This window comes from Tachypleus tridentatus, chromosome 5 (assembly GCF_004210375.1).
Source record: "Tachypleus tridentatus isolate NWPU-2018 chromosome 5, ASM421037v1, whole genome shotgun sequence".
Classification (NCBI taxonomy): Eukaryota; Metazoa; Arthropoda; class Merostomata; order Xiphosura; family Limulidae; genus Tachypleus; species Tachypleus tridentatus.
In genome coordinates this window covers 7953871-7976072 of record NC_134829.1, presented here as the reverse complement: position 1 = coordinate 7976072, position 22202 = coordinate 7953871, and the positions used below count along the sequence as shown (strand labels likewise).

General features: G+C 33.1%; 1 protein-coding gene across 5 annotated transcripts in view; it reads left to right on the top strand.

Annotated features, from left to right (window-relative positions):
• The window catches only part of LOC143250448 (CTP synthase 1-like), a 118153-nt gene extending 115897 nt beyond the window's left edge, over positions 1 to 2256 (top strand). For all 5 annotated transcript variants that reach the window (XM_076500993.1, XM_076500994.1, XM_076500992.1 and 2 more), the window contains exon 14: positions 1013 to 2256. In XM_076500993.1, the coding sequence (XP_076357108.1) occupies positions 1013 to 1191 (179 nt within the window). In that variant the 3' untranslated portion in view covers positions 1192 to 2256. The remainder of the gene's footprint in view (positions 1 to 1012) is intronic.
• The last annotated feature ends 19946 nt before the right edge of the window (positions 2257 to 22202 follow it).

Sequence of the window (22202 nt, the reverse complement as noted above, 5' to 3'; positions counted from 1 at the left end):
TAAAATTTATGAATTTGTTGATCTGCCTCTACAGTTTTTTCACTATGTTTATAAATTTGTTGATTTTTCTACATGTTTTGTCATAACTTTTATAAATTTGTTGTTCTGTCTTAACCAGTTTTGTCATAACTTATAAATTTGTTGATCTGTCTCTACCAATTTTGTAATAACTTTTATAAATTTTTTATCTGTTTCTACCAGTTTTGTCATAATGTTTATAAATTTGTTGATCTGTCTCTAGCAGTTTTGTTAATAATGTTTATAAATTTGATCTGTTTCAACCAGTTTTATCATAACGTTTATAAATTTGTTGATGTCTTTACCAGTTTTATAGTAACATTTATGAATTTGTTGATCTATCTCTACCAGTTTTTGCATAATTTTTATAAATTTGTTGATCTGCCTACTAGTTTTGTAATAACGTTAAAAATGTGTTGATCTGTCTCTACCAGTTTTGTAATAACGTTTATGAATTTGTTGATGTCTCTACCAGTTTTGTAGTAACATTTATGAATTTGTTGATCTGTCTCTACCACTTTCTTTCTTGATTACATCAAGTGTTTTGAGAATGGAAGTTTTATTTTTTTTCTATTGTGATTTTTTTTTTAACATTTTCAGTAAAGCAAGGCCTTTTAAAGCTTTCATTTGTGTGATATCTTTTGTGTTGGAAGGCTTGTATTTCTCAGAACTTTATGTATAAGAATAACACTTGAGCTTTCCTACAGCTTCTTCTGATTTTAAAGTTAAATGTTCAACTGTTTTAATATTTTTCATCTTTTTTGGGGTCTGGATGAGATACAAATGAACATGTAAGTTTTCTTTCAGCTTCAATCAGTCTGAATGAGGTAAAATGATTTAAGGAGTGAAAATTGTTTCTCTTCTAGCACATATGATTCAAGGAGACAGGCAAGTGATCTGATTTGTGAACATAAAGACTTTCATTTGACATGAATGAGTGTGAACACATCCTACTGTAATTTTTTTATTTAATGACTTATGCTGTTTCTTCTAGGTCATCCATATTTTGTAGGAGTTCAGTTCCACCCAGAGTACATTTCCAGTCCTCTACAACCTTCTCCTCCATACTTAGGTCTTATCTTAGCATCATGTGATAAACTAAGCTACTATTTATCTAAAGGTTGCAAACTTTCACCAAGACAAATAAGTGATGATGTCAGCTCAGATGAATAAATCACTGCTAATCTCAATAAGACTTCTCAGGTACTTACATCACAAGATGGTTGACTGCTTTTAAAAAATATCATTTTGAAAGTTAAACCTCTTAAAGAGTAAAATTTATTCATGAATTAGTCAAACTTTTGTTCTGTACATTGTATATTTATTTGTTTTATTTTCACACAATGTTAACATTGTAAAGTATGTGCCAAATAATGCAGATATGACTTATTTTGGGAAAATTATCCTGTATTTAAAGCTTTAGACAGAAAGAATGTGCAGTGTATCAAACCACGATACATAAGAAAGCATTGTATCATTTTAATTCTTGTGATATTTCATATGGATTTGATTTATAATATTAGATGTAGTGTTCTTTACAATTTGGCAGAAGTTACACAGTTACAACTTGCCAGAAGTTAAAGGATTACAGGTAGTAGTCTACAACTTGGTAGGACTAACTGGGTTAGAGGTACTAGTCTGTACATCATGATATTAATTACAGGGTTAGAGGTACTAATCTCTACATCATGATAGTAAATACAGGGTTAGAGGTACTAATCTCTACACCATCATAGTAATTACAGGGTTAGAGGTACTAATCTCTACACCATCATATTAATTACAGGGTTAGAGGTACTAGTCTCTACATCATGATAGTAGTTACAGGGTTATAGGTACTAATCTCTACACCATCATAGTAATTACAGGGTTAGAGGTACTAATCTCTACACCATCATATTAATTAAAGGGTTAGAGGTACTAGTCTCTACATCATGATAGTAGTTACAGGGTCAGAGGTACTTGTTTCTACAACTTGACGAAAGTTATAGCTGTTAATCAACACTGACACTACTCAAATAAAGAGATATTGGTTGTGTATATTTTATTTACCAAAGTGTTTTATATTCTATAATCTGTTTGTTATCTCAAGTAGCTTTATTTAATGAAAGAACATTTAGAATATAGCATGTTTGAAAACAAAAACCAATGAAACTATGAACAGTTAACAAGTATGTAAGTAAGTTAACAAAAATGTATCTACGTGTGTTTGAAGGAATAAAAACTTGTTTTGAAGCTTCCTGTTTGTAGCCTCAAGTTCACAATTTATATTTACAAATATTGACAGCTTTACTTTAATCACTTACTCATAACACAGTGTGGAACTTCCTAATATCTTGGCTTTTTATGTACAACGTGTTTTTAACAAGGACATTAATGAGTAATTAAAGTAAATGTAAGTTTTGTGAACAAGTATAAGTAATGTCTTTAGCTGGCACCAATATATTGACATGTCATGATTTTGGTCATATTTTAGTTTGTCTCTTTCTTCTGTATGCACTAAATTTCTGATTGAATTTTCTTGTTCTGTTTTCACCCACTAATAAAATACACTAAAACCTGTCTAAGGCAGAATTGCAAAGGACCGAGTAAAATTTCTGCCTTAAGCAGGATTTCCAGCTTAGACAGTAAACGTCCATTTCTTTAATTATGTATAATTTTTTGAGTGGAACGTTATACTTGCTTAACTCAAGGGAAGTAAGACATTAGTGAATAAAGTTATTATACCATTTATGTTATATTTATTAGAATAAGAACAAAGATAGACATTCAAAATATACACAAGTACACAAAATCTCAAATTTATTTACAGAAAGTGTCCAATTTCAACTTTTTTTTTTTTAATGGGCTTTCTTATGCTGTTGAAAGAGAACACCAGTTCTATGGCCTTTTCATAAAGTTCGTTTTTCCCCTTCATTTTTGCATACCATTTGATAGCATTAATATAACTTAACACTTGCAATGAAGTAGGAATTTTTATTTCCTCACTATCTTTTCCATTTTGTTCATCCTCTGAATCTCTCACACTGTTACCATCTTGCAATTCTATTATAGATTTTAAATCAATTTCATCAGTTTCTGTTGAAACATTCTTGTCAATGTTCACAAAACTTTCCGCGTTCACAGAATCATCTGCATCAATCTTCTCAATCAGAGTTTGGATTTCACTTGAATCGTCATAACAAACAACTTCTCCACAATTTCCACCATTATCAAGAATAATTCCACAATTTCGAAAGCAATTCATTACACATTCATCTTTTATGCATTTTATTGAATGACTTAAAAATGCAATTGCATTTAACACGTCAGTTGTTATGGTCATTTCAGATGCTCTCTTAAAGTCGTCCATTTTTGCAGTAATATGCTGAAGCATCAATTTTCTGTATTTCAATTTTATACACTGTATAATTCCATTATCTAGTGGCTGTAGAACTAATGTTGTACATGGAGGTAGAAAGACTAAACAAACATTTGAAAGTTGAACTTTTGGGTGACAAGTTGCATTATTTAGGAAAAGTAAAATTTTCCTGTTTTTCTTGTTCCATTCTTTTGTTTAATTTGTTCAAAAGATTCTCGAATATAGCACTTGTCATTCACACTTTATTATTGGCTTTCCATTCCACAGGAAGTTGATTCTTCATTAACTTTTTTAAGCAGCACAGAATTTCACTTTTACCTACTACCCATCGTTTCTCTAGTTTCCATCAGCAAATGCAATAAAAAAAAGTAAATTTAATTGTTTTTTTGAAGAGCGACCTCTGGAATAATGATGATAGAAAAAAGAACAGAATGTTTTTAACCAATACTTACTGTAACAAAATGTCCAAGAACTTATTAATATTGAAAGAAATTATTAATTAAATAAGAATTTATTAATATTGAAAGAAATTAATAATTAAATAGGAAATTAATATTTAATCAAACAAAATTTTTCCATCTTACTCAGTTCCTAATCCTACTTGTTGAGAGGTAAAGTAGGTAAATGATTCTGTCCACGTTACGCAGGTTCCACCACATAGGGGGCCATTTAAAAGAGAAATCGTAAGAATATGCTGCAAAATTTTGATATTTTCAGCTTGTACAGGTTTCAAACTGTATTTGTGTAACTGAAAACTTTTTAATAACATCTTTTGTCAGATCAGAAAAAGGATGTTAGTAGTTACCAAATATCACATGATGAACCAAAAACACTTACTTTATTGCACATTTTCTTCAATGATATGACTAAGTTTTCACTGGATGAGAAACATGCATCAGGAACTGCTATAAAATTCATTTATTCCCTCACTCCAATAAACATTTCAACAAATATTTTGTTGGGTCTAAAAACCTTATTAACAGAGTAACTGTGTTCACTCTTTTGTGCAAAAGAATTTTATAAACTAACACCCAGCAATCTACTTAGCTATTCAAAGAGTTTTCAGTTTCTATCAACATTTAATTGTTGTGTGTGAAAGAGTTCCAAAATTTGTATAACTATGTTGACTGTTTGGTGTGAAAGTTTTATAAACTGAATAAGTAAATGATATGTGAGAGAGTTTTATAAATTGTGTAACTATGTCAGTTGTTGGATGCGAGAGAGTTTTATAAATTGTGTAATGAATTTGGTTATTGTATGTGAGAGAGTTTTATAAATTGTGTAACTGAGTTGGTTGTTGAGTGTGACTGAGTTATAAATTGTGTAATGAATTTGGTTATTGTATGTGAGAGAGTTTTATAAATTGTGTAATGAATTTGGTTATTGTATGTGAGAGAGTTTTATAAATTGTGTAACTATGTCAGTTGTTGGATGTGAGAGAGTTTTATAAATTGTGTAACTAAGTTGGTTGTTGGGTGTGACTGAGTTATAAATTGTGTAACTATGTCAGTTGTTGGATGTGAGAGTTTTATAAATTGTGTAACAAAGTTGGTTGTTGGGTATGACTGAGTTATAAATTGTGTAACTATGTCAGTTGTTGGATGCGAGAGAGTTTTATAAATTGTATAACGAATTTGGTTATTGTATGTGAGAGTGTTTTTAAATTGTGTAACTAAATTGTTTCTTGGGTGTGAGAGTTTTATAAATTCTGAAACATAAGTTTGTTGTTAGGTGTTAAGAGTTCTATAAGTTATGTAAGTAAAGTGGTTGCTGGATGCGAGATAGTTTTATAAACTGTGTAACTATGTTTGTTCTTGGGTTTGGAAATTGTATTGATTATGTAACATGGCTTGGTGGTTCCTAGCATTGATATGACGCCTTTTCCTGCTTTTGTAGGGTAACTTAATAATTAACCACCCAAATACTATGGGTTAGATGTGTCCATTCTACATTACTATATTTGTAATAGCTTTACTTTGCACAACTGTGCTAAATATGGGTAAAGAGTTGTCATCCATGCACTATTTGTAGTATTCATCTACAACAGCCATCTAGCTCACTGCACGACTTAATGTTGATATGGTTTAAATTGTGTCCAGGATCACGACAGTCCATGGTCTCACCATACAGTTAGTTTTATGATTTAAGTCCTATTCTTGTAACATTTTAATCCAACATGTTATTGTAGTTTCCATAAACTCATTAACCATTTCATGATCTACCTAGACAATTGAACTTACTACCAAAAACATAATGATAAGAGTAGTAAGTTTTATGAAGACCCCAACTACAAATATTTTATTTTTTCAGTTTACAGAATTTTTATTTTGTATGTTAAGAGAGAGTAAATTTTTATTAGTTTATGGTTTTTGTTTATTATTTATCACATAGTTTATTTGTAACATTTAAAATTTTAATGCACCATTAGGCTTATGATCTTTATTTTGAGGATGTTGCATGTATTATGACACTGACTTTAGTTTTTCTATGATATACAGATATTAATGTTCCATAAGATATGTAAGTTATATACAGATACTAATGTTCAACAGGATATGTAGGATGTATACAGGTATTAATGTTCTACAAAGTATGCAAGTTATGTACAGGTATTTGTGTTCCACAAAATATGTACAGCATATACAGGTATTAATGTTGGCAAGATATGCAAGTTATTTACAAATACTAATGTTCACAAGATATGTAAGTTATGTACAAATACTAAAGTTCTTCAAGCCATATAATTTATATACAGATATAATGTTCCACAACAGATATAAGTATATACAGATATTTGTGTTCCACAAAATATATATGGTATGTACAAGTATTCATGTTCACAATATATGTTAGTTACTTACAAATACTAGTGTTCCACAAGATATGTAACTCATAGAGAGATATAATTTTCCACAAGATAAATAAGTTATATACAGATATTAACATTCCACAAGATGTAAATTATATATAAATATTAATCTTCCACAAGATAAGTTATGTAAAAGTAGTAATGTTCCACAAGACATGCAAGTTTTATACAGATATTAATGTTCCTTAAGATATGCAAATTACATGCAGATACTAATGTTCCACAACACGTGTGAGTTATATACAGATATTAATGTTCACAAGATATGTAAGTTATATTTTGGTATGTCTTGTGTAGAACCTTTATATCTGTATATATCTTACATAATTTTTGGAACATCAGTATCTGTGTATGACTTGTATACATATATAATGTTCCACAACAGATATAAGTTATATACAGATACTGATGTTCCACAAGTCATGTAAGTTATATACAGATATTAAGGTTCCACAAGACACGTAAGTTATTTTAAGATATTAATGTTCCACATGATATCAAACTTACAGTCATGTGAAAAAGTTAGGACACCCTAGGAAAGCCTGTGTATTTTGTAACATTTTGGATATATAGATATTTAATCTCAATTTCAACAATACTGAGAAATTATAGAATATAACTAAACAATTAAAACTGAAGAAAAGATTTGTCAAGATCTTCTGTAAATGTAATTCTACAAAAATGCATATTCTGAGGAAAAAGTTAGGACACCCCCACATTTATTCCCACTTAAAATGGCTCAACTTACACACAGGTGTATCACACCAGGTGCACATGATTAGAAGATCGTTACTCAGCATTCTGAATGAGGCTTGCCCTATTTAAACCTCAGACATTTAGTTTAGTATGCTCCTGACTGTTGAAGTGAGAGTGAGCACCATGGTGAGAGCAAAAGAACTGTCTGAGGCTTTCAGAAACAAAATTGTAGCAAATTATGAGTCTGGTAGGGGATTTAAAATGATCCCAAAATATTTTGAAATCAGCCATTTCACTGTGTGGAAAATAGTCAACAAGTAGAGGGCTTTCAAAACAAGTGCCAACATGCCCAGGTATGGTTGTCCAAGCACGTTCACCCCGAGAGCAGACTGCAAGATACTACAAGAGGTTTCCAAACACCCTAACATGTCATCACAAGACCTACAGCAGGCTCTGGCTACTGTTGATGTGAAAGTGCATGCCTCTACAATCAGAAAGAGACTGCACAAGTTTAACTTGCACACCTGTGCAAGGAGGAAACCTTTGCTCTCTAAGAAAAACATCAAGTCCAGACTGAAGTTTGCCAGAGAGAATGTAGACAAAGACCAGGACTTCTGGAATAATGTTCTTTGAACAGATGAGTCCAAAATTGAATTATTTGGACACCAGAATAGAGGATATGTTAACTAGACTATGCATTGGTTACAGTTTTTTAACTCATTGTTTTCTTTTATCTGGAACTGATGCACCAGTGTGTAGTTTGTGTAACACTCAAATCACTATCAGCCACAATTTACTTTCTTGCCATCATTACAATTCTCAACGACGGCACTATTTTAAACATGTTTTTTCCCAGGGTTTATCTGTAACATTGGACAGTGTTATTGGTGATGGTGACACTGTCCACCTTGATAAAGTTTTTAGTTTTTTAATGGCCATTAATCTTTTTAATCTCATTTAAGTGTTGGGTATTTATTTATTACACCTTTTTAATTGTGGTTCCCTTTTCACAGTTTCATTCTCTCTAGTTCAATTTGGCATTGAAAAATGGCCAGAACATTAAATAACTCGACACCAGGACTGGACAGGCCAACTTCAGGTGACTAACGCTGCTGTTTGAACAACCTGTTAGTCGTCCTGGTGAGTTGTTATTCCAATTTTGCTGCATGTCTTTTAAACTTTTATTACTTTACCTTTTGGTACTGGCCATAATGACACATAACCCAGAACCAGGACTGGAAAGGCCAACTTCAGGTGACTGACGGTGGTTCTTGAACTTACCTGTTAGTCTTCGTGGTGGGTTATGATCATTACCATTTTGCTAGAGTAGGTACTTTACTATTTCTTTTACTCTGCTTTCTCTCTTACCATTGTAAACTCGGTGTCAACATTGGTTTTATGCTTTTTCTGTTTTTCAATGATGTTTTGTTTTACCTTCATAACCTTTTCTGTATTTTACTACATTTAATTTATTTTTACCTTTTAACCGGACATTTGGTGCAGATAGCCTAGCTGCTTTGTGCCATAAAACACTAAATCAATCAATCAATCAATCAGAGGACATGTTTGGCGTAAACCAAATACAGCATTCCAGGAAAAGAACCTCATACCAACTCTGAAGCATGGAGGTAGAAGTGTCATGGTTTGGGGCTGCTTTGCTGCAGCAGGACCTGGACAGCTCACAATTATAGAATCCACCATGAATTCTACTGTGTATCAGAGGGTGTTTGAGGATCATGTGAGACCATCTGTGAGAAAATTAAAGCTGAAGTGGAACTGGACCCTGCAACACGACAATGACCCAAAACCCACTAAGGACTGGCTGAAAACTAAGAAATGGAGAGTCCTGGAATGGCCGAGTCAAAGCCCAGATCTTAATCTCAATAAGATTCTATAGGGTGACTTGAAATGGGCTGTACATGCAAGAAACCCCTCAAACATCTCACAGCTGAAAGAATTCTGCATTAAGGAGTGGGGCAAACTTTCTTCAGGCCGATGTCAGAGACGAGTAGATGGCTACAAGAAGCGTCTCACTGCAGTTATTTTCAGCCAAAGGGGGCAACTAGCTATTGGGGGGTAGGGTGTCCTAACCTTTTCCTCAGAATATGTATTTTTGTAGAGTTACATTTAGAGAAGATCTTGAAAGTCTTTTCTTCAGTTATAATTGTTTAGTTATATTCCTATAGTCTCTCAGTATTGTTGAAATTGAGATTAAATATTTATACATTCAAAATGTTACACAAATATACAGGCTTTTGTAGGGTGTCCTAACTTTTTCACATGACTGTATACACAGATATAATATTCCACAAGATATATAATTTATATACAGATATTAATGTTCCAAAAGACATGCAAGTTGTATACAGATACTAATGTTCCACAAGAGATGTAAGTTATATACAGATATTAATGTTCCACAGGATAATACAGGTATTAGTGTTGACGAGATACACTGCTGGCCAAAATCTTAAGGCCAATGAACATAAAGAAAAAATATGCATTTTGCATTGTTAGGCTCAACCACTTATTTGAGTAGAGCTTTGAAAGATGAAAATAAGAAAAGGGAAAATAAAAATAAAAAACCTTTTTGAACATTAAAAAGGGAAAATGTGAACACTATGTAATTAGCCTAAATACTAGCTGGTCAAAGGTTTAAGACCATACCAAAAGAAGTCCTAAACAGGGTAAGAAATGCCCAACAAGTGGTCTCAGTAGTGAGTTGCACAGCCGTCATTGCAAATAACTTCAAATATTTGCTTTGGCATGATCAATATAAGCGTTTACAGAAGGTTGGCTGAAATGTTGTTCCAAGTGGTGAAGATGACTTCACTGTTTGGAATTGACATCCATTTCTATAGACTTCCCTTGCCATCAACCCCCAAACATTTTCAATGGGGTTCAGTTCAGGAGAACACTACGAATGGTCCAAAAGAATCACATTATTTACCATGAAAAAGTCCTTTGTCCTTTGGGCATTGTGGATTGCAGCATTGTCCTGCTGAAGATCCAGTCATTTCCACACAAGCAAGGGCATTCAGTCAATAAGAATGCATTCTCCAACATGCCAGTATAGCCAGCTGCAGTTTGATGCTCCTGTATAACCTGAAGCTCCATTGTTCTATGGAAGGAGAAAGCACCCAATATCATGATTGACCCTCTTCCACTGTGTCATGTAGAAATTGTCTCCAGTGGGATATCCTTATCATGCCAGTAATGTTGGAAGCCATCTGGATCATCCAGGTTAAATTTTTTCTCATCAGAGAACAAAACCTTCTTCCACTTTTCTACATCCCATGTTTGGTGCTTCTCAGCAAAATTTAACCGAGCTGTTTCGTGGCGTGGCCTTTGAAGATATTTACAGTTTTATTAGCCTTTCTCTCGTAGGTGCCGTCTTATTGTTCTTGAGTTGCATTCTGCGTCCGTAAGGACCTTAATCTGGTTCAACGATCGGCCGATGTCTTGCCGGACAACCCGTCGAATCCTCCTGCTCAATGCCAGCAAACTTTTCATGGGCTGACCATTTGAAATTCTCATTCCGTATCCCTCAAGGTCTTTTAAGAAATTTGCAACAGCAGTTTTACTATGCTCAATCTCACCAGCGATGGCACATTGAGAGAGACCTTGCTTTTGCAGCTCAACAATTCTGCCACGTTCAAAATCTGTCAACTTTTTAGCCTTTGCCATGCTTTTACCCAATGTGACACAGGAGATGTCAATGGGAGATATTGACAATGCTAATACTTGAAGACAACTGATTAAATTTTGTTAAGTGTTTACCGATTAACCCTTCGTTTTGGTACGGTCTTAAACTTTTGACCAGCTAATATTTAGGCTAATTTCATGGTGTTCTCATTTTCCCTATTAAATGTTAAAAAATTTTTATTTTTATTTTCCCTTTTCTTATTTTCATCTTTTGAAGCTCTACTCAAATAAGTGGTTAAATCTAACAATGCAAAATGCTTATTTTTTCACTATGCTCATTGGCCTTAAGATTTTGGCCTGTAGTTTATGTAAATTGTGAATTACATCCTGTTGATGTTAAGGACACTAAAGATAAAAGAAAGGGGATTTAATCCATTTGGGCTTCTATTATTTAATGCATATTTTTTTTTTATGTTCATTGGCCTTAAGATTTTAGCCAGCAGTGTATGTAAGTTATGTACAGATATTAATGTTCACAAGATATGTAATTTATGTACAGATACTAATGTTCCTCAAGTCACGTAACTTACATACAGATATTAATGTTCCACAACACGTGTAAGTTATATAGATATTAATGGTCCACAAGATACATAAGTTAATACAGATACTAATTTTCCCCAAGATATATAACTGATATACAGATATAATGTTCTGCAAGACATGTAAGTTATATACAGATATTAATGTTCCAGATAACATCTAAGTTATACACTGATATTTATGTTCCACAAAAGATGTAAGTTATTTTCAGATATTAATGTTCCACAGGATATGTAAATCATGTACAGGTATTAATGTTCACAAGATATGTAAGTTATTTACAGATATGAATGTTCACAAGATAGGTAAGTTATGTACAGATATTAATGTTCTACAAGATATGCAAGTCATTTACAAATACTAGTGTTCCACAAGATATGTAACTTATATACAGATATAATGTTCCACAGGATATGAAAGTAATATATACTGGTATTAATGTTGCACAAGACATGTAAGTTATATACAGATATTAATGTTCCACGAGAAACATAAGTTGTATGCAGATATTAATTTTCCATGTGAAACATAAGTTATATTCAAATATTAGTGTTCTACAAGATACTTTAGTCATATACAGATATTAATGTTTACAAGACATGAAATTTATGTACAGATATTAATGTTTACAAGACATGAAATTTATGTACAGATATTAATGTTCCCAGAATATGTAAGGTATATACGAGCGTTAATGTTCCACAAGGTACGTAAGATATATACATATATTGATGTTCCAGAAGGTACGTAAGTTATACATATATTGATGTTCCACAAGACATTTAAATTATATACAGATATTGATGTTCCACAAGATATGTAAATTATATACAGATATTAATGTTCCTCAGGATATGTAAACTCTATATGGATATTAATGTTCCACAAAATATAAGTTATATACATATATTAATGTTCCACATGATATGTAAGTTACATACAGATATTTTGTACAGTATTATGTGAATTATGATTGCATGATTTGTAATTTCGTTATTTATCAAGTTAACTAAAATCTGTCAAGAGCTATGTTGAGGTGTTACAAGTTAGTTCTCAAGATATAGCTGAACGATATTATTTTTTAATGTTATTACTAATTTTGTAATTTAAGTATGGAATACTCTTATTTTGGAATTATGGTTTTTTGTACTTGTGTGGTTCTTGTTTTCTTCCTGATTCTTTTATGTATAGATATATATTGAAATATTTATTGACATTGATATATGTACTATGTTGTTTACTAACATAATTTTTAGTCCTGGCTAGTCATATATTTATTTACATTGTTTTGAGTAGTTATCAAGTTTGTATTTCAGTTGTTTGAAAGTAACACTGTAGATTTCTGTGGTTGTCAAAGTGTAATAATATTTTTGTTCAACTCTGGTTATAGCAGTGAGTTACTTTAGACCATTATAATGTGATTACAGACTCTACTTCATTTATCAATTATAATAACAGTGCTCTGATTCTGTTGTTTCTGGTTTGGGTGCCCAATAAGAACTTATTGTCCTGTGATGGATATGCCAACACAAAAGCTTTCATTGAAGCTAACTTGAGTGAATGTGATGTATGATCACATTACTTGCTTCACCAAAAGTGCATTATAATTGTAGTGAGGGCAGACAGTGGTAGTTGCTGCACTGAAGAACCAAACCATCAGTAATATGGCACAAAACATAAGGATTTATTGCTTAATCATAGGTTGAGAACAGTCTGTTACCTCATTATTTTAGCAGGATAAGTAGATATTCCATCTGAATCTGCAGCATGATAGATAAACTATTTTTGCATGCAAACGTTTGCATTTTCCTCATTAAAGTTTAAATATTTCATTATGTATTCACTGTAATACTATTTTCAAGTCATTGTCTGTATATTCAAATGTGTAACCAAACACACAAACATCATTCACATAGATTACAATTTCTATTTTTTAGAGTACGCTGTAGTATCTTCTTGAAATTGTTTGATGCACTACACAGGTTATTGGTATGATGTACAAGTATCTGTGCTGTCTATTCTCATTTCCCAGTATCCAATATGGTAGATCTGAAGTGTTAAATAAATGATAATATTTCAAGACATACATGTATTCATCTCTTTGTAGGAAAGGAAATGCATCAAGACAAATTATCATGTTCACATATCTAAAATCAATTGTTACAGAGATGACCAAGTACTATCCAGAGGTTTTATGATGATTCTATGCACTGTCTTTCAGTGCTGGCTAAATTCCTAATGCTTCAGTAAAGCTAATACAGTGATTGTTTCATTGGATGTGATTCATTTGTACCTGTGTTGTCGGTGGTTGTTGTTATTTGATCCAATTGGTCATCTGATCCCATAAATGCTTTAGCATATTCAAATAAGTCACTGAGTTTCTTTCAGTCATTGTGTCTTGATTTCTTGGACCATCATCAGTCAGTGATCTCAGATGGGTTGGTAAATGCCTACATTTTTTTAGGCAATGGTGCATTGGATGCAATTTAACCACTTGAGCATCCAAATGGATAACAAATTGCTTACAGTTATCAAACAACATTCAAACTTCACTCCTTCTTGGAGAGATCATTATCTCAAAAAATGCTACATATATTTTAAACACAAAACAGTTTCTACCAAACATGGCTTCTATAACTACTAGATACAATATCATCAGACTCTATTTCATCTGTAGTAAACCATGGAACATTACTTGTTTATATGGAGATAATTATTCATCTGCTATTTTCATTTTTACAGTCCAATGTAAAAAGGCTTAGTCTAACAAATGGCAGATAACTCTTCTGTAGAACATCAGTTCACCCACTGCACAGGAAAAACTCATGGATAATTTGTGAAGTCTTTTCAATCCATGGTTGCCAATGCCAAGACCAAGGTTGTAAATTTCCCTAACACAACCCCAGATCTCTCAGTATTCTCACAGCTTTTACATCAACCAACATTTGATCTCTCACTCTAGTGCCCTCACAGGTAGGTAACAAGCTACACCTTACCCAGAAGGAGAAATGAACTGGCCACAATTGGTTTTGCCATGCTCCCTATAGTTGAATGCCAGGTCAACTTTTACTCTATTAGTTTTCTTGGTCTGTTTTATTACAGCATTTACTATCTGCTGGTATCTCCAATGGATTTGTTGAGCAATTATCCAAAACCAAAAGCCTTGCTTACTTTATTTCTTAGAATCACAGAAATTACTTGAGTTTAGATGAGTTTGCTCCTTACATTCAAGTGGTGCATCAGTGAATTCATCCTCGAGTGTATCTTTTTGTTCTGCTGTAGATATCACAGGATAGTTTATGATGCAGATGAAAAACATCATCTGTGAAAATATTCAGACCTTTTTATACACTTCTGAGTTTTAAATTTGAATGAATAGATTGATGAATTTTCTTCTAGTCAAATGAATACGATAACTTGCACACATTTGTATAGCAGCCTTCTCTTGTCTCATTCGGTTGCTCTATGGTTTCCAGAACTACAACGTTCTTGTACACTATCAAGCACTGGCCTACCAGTTCTTAAATCTAACTGCTTCAGATAATCATATACCTGGAATGCTTTTAGAATCAGTCTAACTCCTGTTTAGCCTCTTTTTATAAACATCCGTTAGAAAGTTTGCTTGAAGGCAACCCTGAAGTAGTGTGACATGTAATGGTTACTACACCCATACAGTTTGGAGCTCTGTAGTGAACTCCAAGTAGGACCTTGAATATTTTGACACTGTTTTATAGCTTATTGTTTATACTAACACAGAATTGTTTAGTTCAGCCTTGTTGCTTTGTTTTTTAGTTAAATTAAAAGGAAAGAAAATACATGAACTAACAAAGAAATTTATTTTTAAGTATTCATAGCTGTGGTCATTGATCAGTTGTTTATTGTATTGAGTTGTGGTGCATTGTTCACTATTTTGTAAGTTGTGAGAATCATTAATAAAATATTTTATTTTCCCTCAACTTGACTCTGTTTCTCTTGATCTGACAATGGCCAAAGAAAGGAAATTCATCTCAAAATTTGAGATCACCAAACCAAATTTTTAGTGGCCTTATTTTCTTATTAGTAAGTTAAACAGGACAAATTGCTAGATATTTGACAATATTTCTTTCACATATGTACTTAGAATTTTAAATGCATAATAATACTAAAACTTTTCTGTAAAAATTCAGTTTTATCCTCTGCAGTTTTGATTAATTTCTATAAAGTTGTGTAAAAAGCAACTGAAATATAACTTCATTTCATAAGAATAAGTAACACTATGTTGGTTTCTTGTTTTAACCAATGGTTATTGAGGGATGAAGTTTACTTCTGTTTTTGTGAGAAATAGGTTTACTCTGGGTTTTGCAACTGATGAACCAGTTTCGAATCCACATAATATCACAAAATATTCTTGGAAAAGAAAAATTAAGAGCAGGAATTTAGTTTTCAAGCAAAAGAAACTTTCACATACTGGTGTAATCAGATATTTGGTTATTCTGCTTCACTCAGTTCAGATTCAAGTGTAGAAACTTTTATTACTGCATAAGTTACATGTGAGAAACATTAAAATTGTCTACAGGCAGAGAAAAAGTTGAGGCCAGAAATCTAACATATATGTAAAGAAGACTACAAATCTCATTCCTGTACTCAGAGTCACTGGGTGGATGGAATCATTCAATCCAAATACCATAAAATTTGTTTTGGAGGAATTGGGAGTATCCCAAGAAAACCTGCTTTCACGGGACAATATACCTGTCAAATATTCTCCACAGAAAATTGAAAGAAGGACAGGAGAGAAAAAAAAAGAGTATAAGAAAAAGACGTAAATTTAAGAAATGGGTTAAATAGAGGATGTAGCAATTAAAGAACTAGAAACAACAATAAACATGATTGAAGAAAAATTAAGAAACGATTGATGATGTAATGAAGAATTAAAACAATGAGATTGAAGAAGCAATGACAAAATTCAAAGTATAGAAAAGATTGTTGGGGTAGAAACTAAAGTTAGTGATAAAATGAACCATTTTGAAAATGAATTGGTGAATGCACAAATGCAGTAGCTAGATATGGAAATAGTGTCTCCAGTTTCTGCATCTCGGTGATGTCGAGAAAACCCCCTTGTAGAGGAAAATATATGTGTAAAAACGGCTCGTTTGGGTTGAAAAATTTTTTTACTCAGAGGAGCGAACAACGAAGAAGGTCAAACGTTGTTCTTTGTATTTGTTTGTTTTGGAATTTCGCACAAAGCTACTCGAGGGCTATCTGTGCTAGCCGTCCCTAATTTAGCAGTGTAAGACTAGAGGGAAGGCAGCTAGTCATCACCACCCACCGCCAACTATTGGGCTACTCTTTTATCAACGAATAGTGGGATTGTCCGTCACATTATAACGCCCCCACGGCTGGGAGAGCGAGCATGTTTGGCGCGAACCCGCGACCCTCAAATTACGAATCGCACGCCTTAACGCGCTAGGCCATGCCGGGCCCCAAACGTTGTTCGCTTCTCTGCGTAAAAAAATTTCTCAACCCAAACGAGCCGTTATTACATAAATAAGTTTCTGCATCTATTCACAAATCTGATCATATACTACAAAATATGTATTATTATTAGAACAGTTATGATTTTCACTCATAACCATCTATTACTGAAGAGAATTATTGCATCGCACAATTCATGCATTTCTATAATTTAGCTTTCCAGTTCAACAACATTGCCCAACTGAGTAACCTACAGACTATAAAGGTACCATGTCAAGCTAAGTTTGGAATAATTTCAAAGTGAACAACAAGCCTTACTTCTTGTAATCCAGTGAAAACGACCAGAATTAATGTTTGTAAGATCGTACATTTTTTGAAGATAACGTAGTATGACAGCACTATCCTTGTAACAAGAAAGGAAAAACTATAAGCAAATAAGGCGGTGGTGGGAGATCTTATGATGTACGAAAAAGCTGAGTTCACAGGGACAAAGTAAACCGATAATCATATACCAAAATAATTTTGACAAGTACATTGTTGAGAGGAGAAAGAATTCGTTATTGGAAAGTACACCTACTGAGGAGCCTAGCATTTCTGTTGAGACCCCTAGAAAAGAAAATTCGAGAACGATTTAATGAATGGACATTTTAGTGTAATATTTTATTGTTATTATTTTTGTATTAGAATTGTTCAGGAAATTTCACAAGCTGGTAAGAGTGCAGTGCTGTAGGCTATATTTTGAATATTTTTAGTGTTATCAAGAGATCGCACGAGGTTTAAATGTAGTAAATGTGACTGAGACATAAATGGTCACGTTAATTATAAACACAGTTTGTTCCGTGTCAGTCCAAACGATTTGAAACGAAGTATTTAATAAGTCTCAAAGTTTGTACTGTAGTGTTGTACAGTATTTGGAATTAGGCTTACGTTTAATTGTGAAGTTAATGTTGAAACATTGTTTGTGCCTATTGGCATTAGAACCAACTCAGTCGCGTATTCAAAGGCGCTTTCGTATAATAGTTATAAACGGAAGTTAGTCCTTAAGTTGTATCTCGAGTATCGCGAATCCACTCATAGTTTGTGGGTGTCTTGGTTCGCCATGTTACAGTTCGGTGGTGAATTATGTGCGTGAAATCAAGTAGTAGGTGATATATAAAAAATAAAAAAGTACTAAACATGATAACGGTGCAGCTTCATTCTCGATGTTGATAAGAAACTACAATATGGCAATTATAGAATATATTCTTGTATCGAATGTGAATTTTGAAAAGAAGATTTCACTTTAGATAGGACAGTGCGGCAGTATATTTCTTTCGTCTGCAAACAAAGTAAAAATTATATATACTCTTCAAAAAAAGAAAGGCAAAATTTGAGACATATTGTTAACAAGTTTATTCCGGGTAGTTCTGTATGACATGTGTGAAACTTTGCACATTCACTGCTGAACATCCAAAGTCTGCAAAGGCGAAGTCCACGCTCACTAGTTGAAGTTCAACGTCACTCAACGTCAATAACGACTATGCCCCCCGTGAGCATCAATAACTGCTTGGCATCTCCTGCCCATGGAAGCGATGAGATGACGAATCTAAAATAATGTAGAGAACAACGTTTCTACCTTCTTAGGTCATCCTCAGGTTAACAAAGAGAGAGTTTGTAACTGACTTTATATATGGGAATACCTTTATACCTAAACAAATTCATAACATAACACTAATTGTAATACGGCCCGGCATGACCATGTGGTTAAGGCACGCGGCCTGTAATCTGAGGGTCGCAGGTTCTAATCCCCGTCACACCAAACACATCCGTGTGGACGTAATAAAGTGATTGTTAATCCCATTATTCGTTGGTAAAAGAGTTGCTCAAGAGTTGGTGATGGGTATTGATGACTAGCTGTCTTTCCTCTAGTCTTACACTGCTAAATTAGGAACGGCTAGCGCAGGTACCCTTCGTGCAGCTTTGTGCGAAATTCATAAACAAACAAAAAGCATACTTTATTTTAAAGGGCTTGTACCCATACTAGCCGTCTTGATAATACATTATTACTTCAAATGGGTTTCTTGTCATCACGAGTACATAATATTACTTGAAATATTTTTATTTCTTTAGGAGATATATATCATGAATTACAAAATAACCTTCTATACTAAACCATGTTGATTTTATTTAGTATTCAGAGTTTTAGGCCAACTATTAAAGCCTGTCGTGTTAACTTACATGATTCATTAAGTCTATTAAATACTTCAAAATAAAATAAAACTTATATAAAAAGGTATGAGGATCATACAGAAACTTTGTGTTTATTATAAACAAGGAACTGTGCAAAAAGCAAAATGCACAATGAAATAATGACAAAAATGGTGACATTGAGAAAAATGTACCAGATATTAAAAAGAAATTACATAACAAAAGAAAAAATCACAAAAAACAAAAACAAAAATGTAAAAAAGTAAAAATTAAAAGAAGAAAGAATGTACAAAAATTAAACAAAGAAGACTAAAGTTAAACAAAAAATTTCATACGGTGCCGAAATTCTTGACATGGCTTTCCTCGGTTTAAATAATCCCTATAAAATAAAACTGCCACATACGGGAGAAACGGTTTAAACCATCTCCCAAATTGTTCTAGTTTTTTTTTTATGTTCTTTGCTGTTGCAAAATGAATATAATTCATTTCAAATATTTTTAAAATGTACTTATTTATATGTTTTTCTCCAGAGTAGAAAGTAAAACTAATTAAGTACTCCATCTTCATGAATTCTCCGAAGCTTAATCCAAATGCATTAAAAAACGTCAGTAAGTTTCAAGACTCTTATGAGACTGTTAACAGGGCTTTTTTCGTTATTAATGATCCATATTCAAAAACCAAATACGTCGGGGCTTCTATCATAATAATGCCGCTTCGTTCGTAAGGGATCATTTTTGGCCATTTTTGAAGAAGAATAATTTATAGCATCCCATTGTTGTTGTAAAATGGGTATATAATAAGTCAATTCCAGTATATAAAATATCTCACAGGAACTGCTTCTACAGTCATCACTGCATCAGAATAACTTTAAAATGAATTGAAACTGTAATTTCAGTAAAATTTACGGTCCACTTAACTGTCTTTTCTAATGTAAATTGTTCTGCCATATTGTTTTATAGAACCAGCCCGCATTATTGTATTATTTCTGGCAAAATAGCTCTGTTTATTTGTTCTTAAATTTGAGGATATTTTGGCATTGATTCGGTGAATGAAACCAGAAACTACAAAACATCAAACATCTCAAAATTAAGAAAATCAGAAGAAACGATTGGGTTAAATTTTGCTTATAAAATTTATTCTATTTGCGACGATTATAAACTACAATCACGTTCAAGCAAACTGTGTGAAAAGCTGTCTGTCTTGAAGTGAGAGCGTATAGCTAACTAAACCTTTTACTTGATATTTCGAAGTAATACCTTCCACTTGAATCAGCAAACAATTTCGTCCTTTTCATAAACCAGTTTTGAAATAGAAAAGGTTTATTAATTAATACACAACTGAGACAGTTCTCTCATTCAATTAAAACTGTAAATTCTACTATTTCTTCCTCCCCCCCCCAAATTGCAAGTTTCCCATTTCATCCGAGGGCTACAATTTTACATTACGAAATTGCAAGGGTCTTGCAAATTTCTTTAGCCAAAGCATCCTGACCAACTCTATCAGTTTCCACTGAGTTGGTGATGGTGTATATCTGGGTGATGATAATCTGAAACATGATTTTTGTTGGATGATGTACTTTTATCCAGCATTCCACTGTAAAGCACGACCTTGTCGTATCAAATTCATGTAATTCGTTGTATACGCTCAAACACATAATTCAAATGTCAGAGCAGCCCTGGATTAACCATTAAGCAAAATTAGCACGTACTTAAGGCACCACAGAGTTTTCCCTATAGCTGTCATGCCCTTAACTCTTAAACAGCAACACTCAACTTTAGTCGATTTATTTGTAAATCTCCTTATCTTCCATGTTTCACTTTACATTGTTAACGTTTTCTTTGGCTCAGAGCGTGTAATAACTGTTTTTCGTACGTTAGCTGGACGTGGCCTGGCTTTTCGAGGAATAGATGAAAAATTTGTTTCACTGAAAAATAGGAATTTTTTAGAGCTGCTTGAGCTCATAATCCAGTTTGATCCATTTTTAGCAGGACACATTTCGAAATATGAAAATTTTGCAAAAGGAAATCCTGCTTATTTGTCCAAAACCACCTGTGAAGAACTCATTGGATCAACGACTCAGAGATCCAGGCATTCATTGTTGATGAAGTAAATTATTCTGATTATTTTAGTTTGTCAGTTGACTTAACGCCAGATCTATCACATATAGATTAGTTAAGTGTTGTACTTTGATACTTAAAAGATTGGCAGCCTACTGAACACTTTCTAACCTTTCTGGAACTGAAAAGTCATACCAGTGAGGAAATAGCAAGTCAGGTATTTCAGTACTTACGTATAGTTTGCAAATTTGATTAATGCAAGTTTACATTAATGATCTTGCAAAAGATTTAAGAAGAAAATAAGTTTGCCATAAATGTTCCCTGTGCAGTCCATTCACTAAACGTGGTAGGCCGAAGTGCTGTTGACTGCTGTCAAGTGGCAGTTAATTTTTCTCTACAATTCATATCCTGTATACATTTTTTCAGCCTCAACCAGCAGGTGGAAAATTCTTAAAGCTTGTCTTGGAAATAAAAGTGTGTTAAACTTCTTCTCTGATACCGGATGAGAGGCACATGTTATGGCAACAACATCAATTTTGAAGTCTTTCTTTAAGCTTTAGGAAGCTTTAGTTGAAGACCAGTCACAAAAGGGAGACACTAGAAGATAAGCAGGCGATATTACAAATAAGATGCGAGAGCTATAATTTATGTTGATCATGTGGGATGAGATTTTGCAAAAGTTTCATAAAGCAAGTCAATTTCTGCAAAATGAGGATGTGAACTTAAAAACATGTGCTGATCTGTATAGGTCATTAACTGACCAACTACGCACTTTAAAAGATGACTTTGAATGATTTGAAGTAGTTGCAAAGGAAATGCTACCAGATGTTGATTACAATGCAGCTCAAACTCGCAAACGTGTCAGAAAGAAGGTACTCAATGATGCAGATGCACAAGAAGTAGATCTGAATCCCAGAGATAAATTTCATATCACTACCTTTTACATAATTGTTGATAAACTAGAAACCCAGATGAGAAGAAGAGGAGAGATGTACAAACAGATTTTCTTTCCTAAGTGATGTGCCAAATGATGTCATTTCATCTGCTGAAACTGAAAGGTACTATATTTGTAAAAACGTCTCGTTTGGGTTGAGAAATTTTTTTTACGTAGAGGAGAGAGCAACGTTTCGACCTTCTTCGGTCATCTTCATGTTCACAAAGAAAGAGAGAGGTAACTGACCGAAAGCTGACCACATGTTTGAAAGGGGTTGTGTAACTGAGTGTCGGAATGTAGAGGGCTGGCTTAGATGTTTGAATATATAATTTTATATTATTATTTTATTATTATTATTTATTATATTATTTTTTAAATATA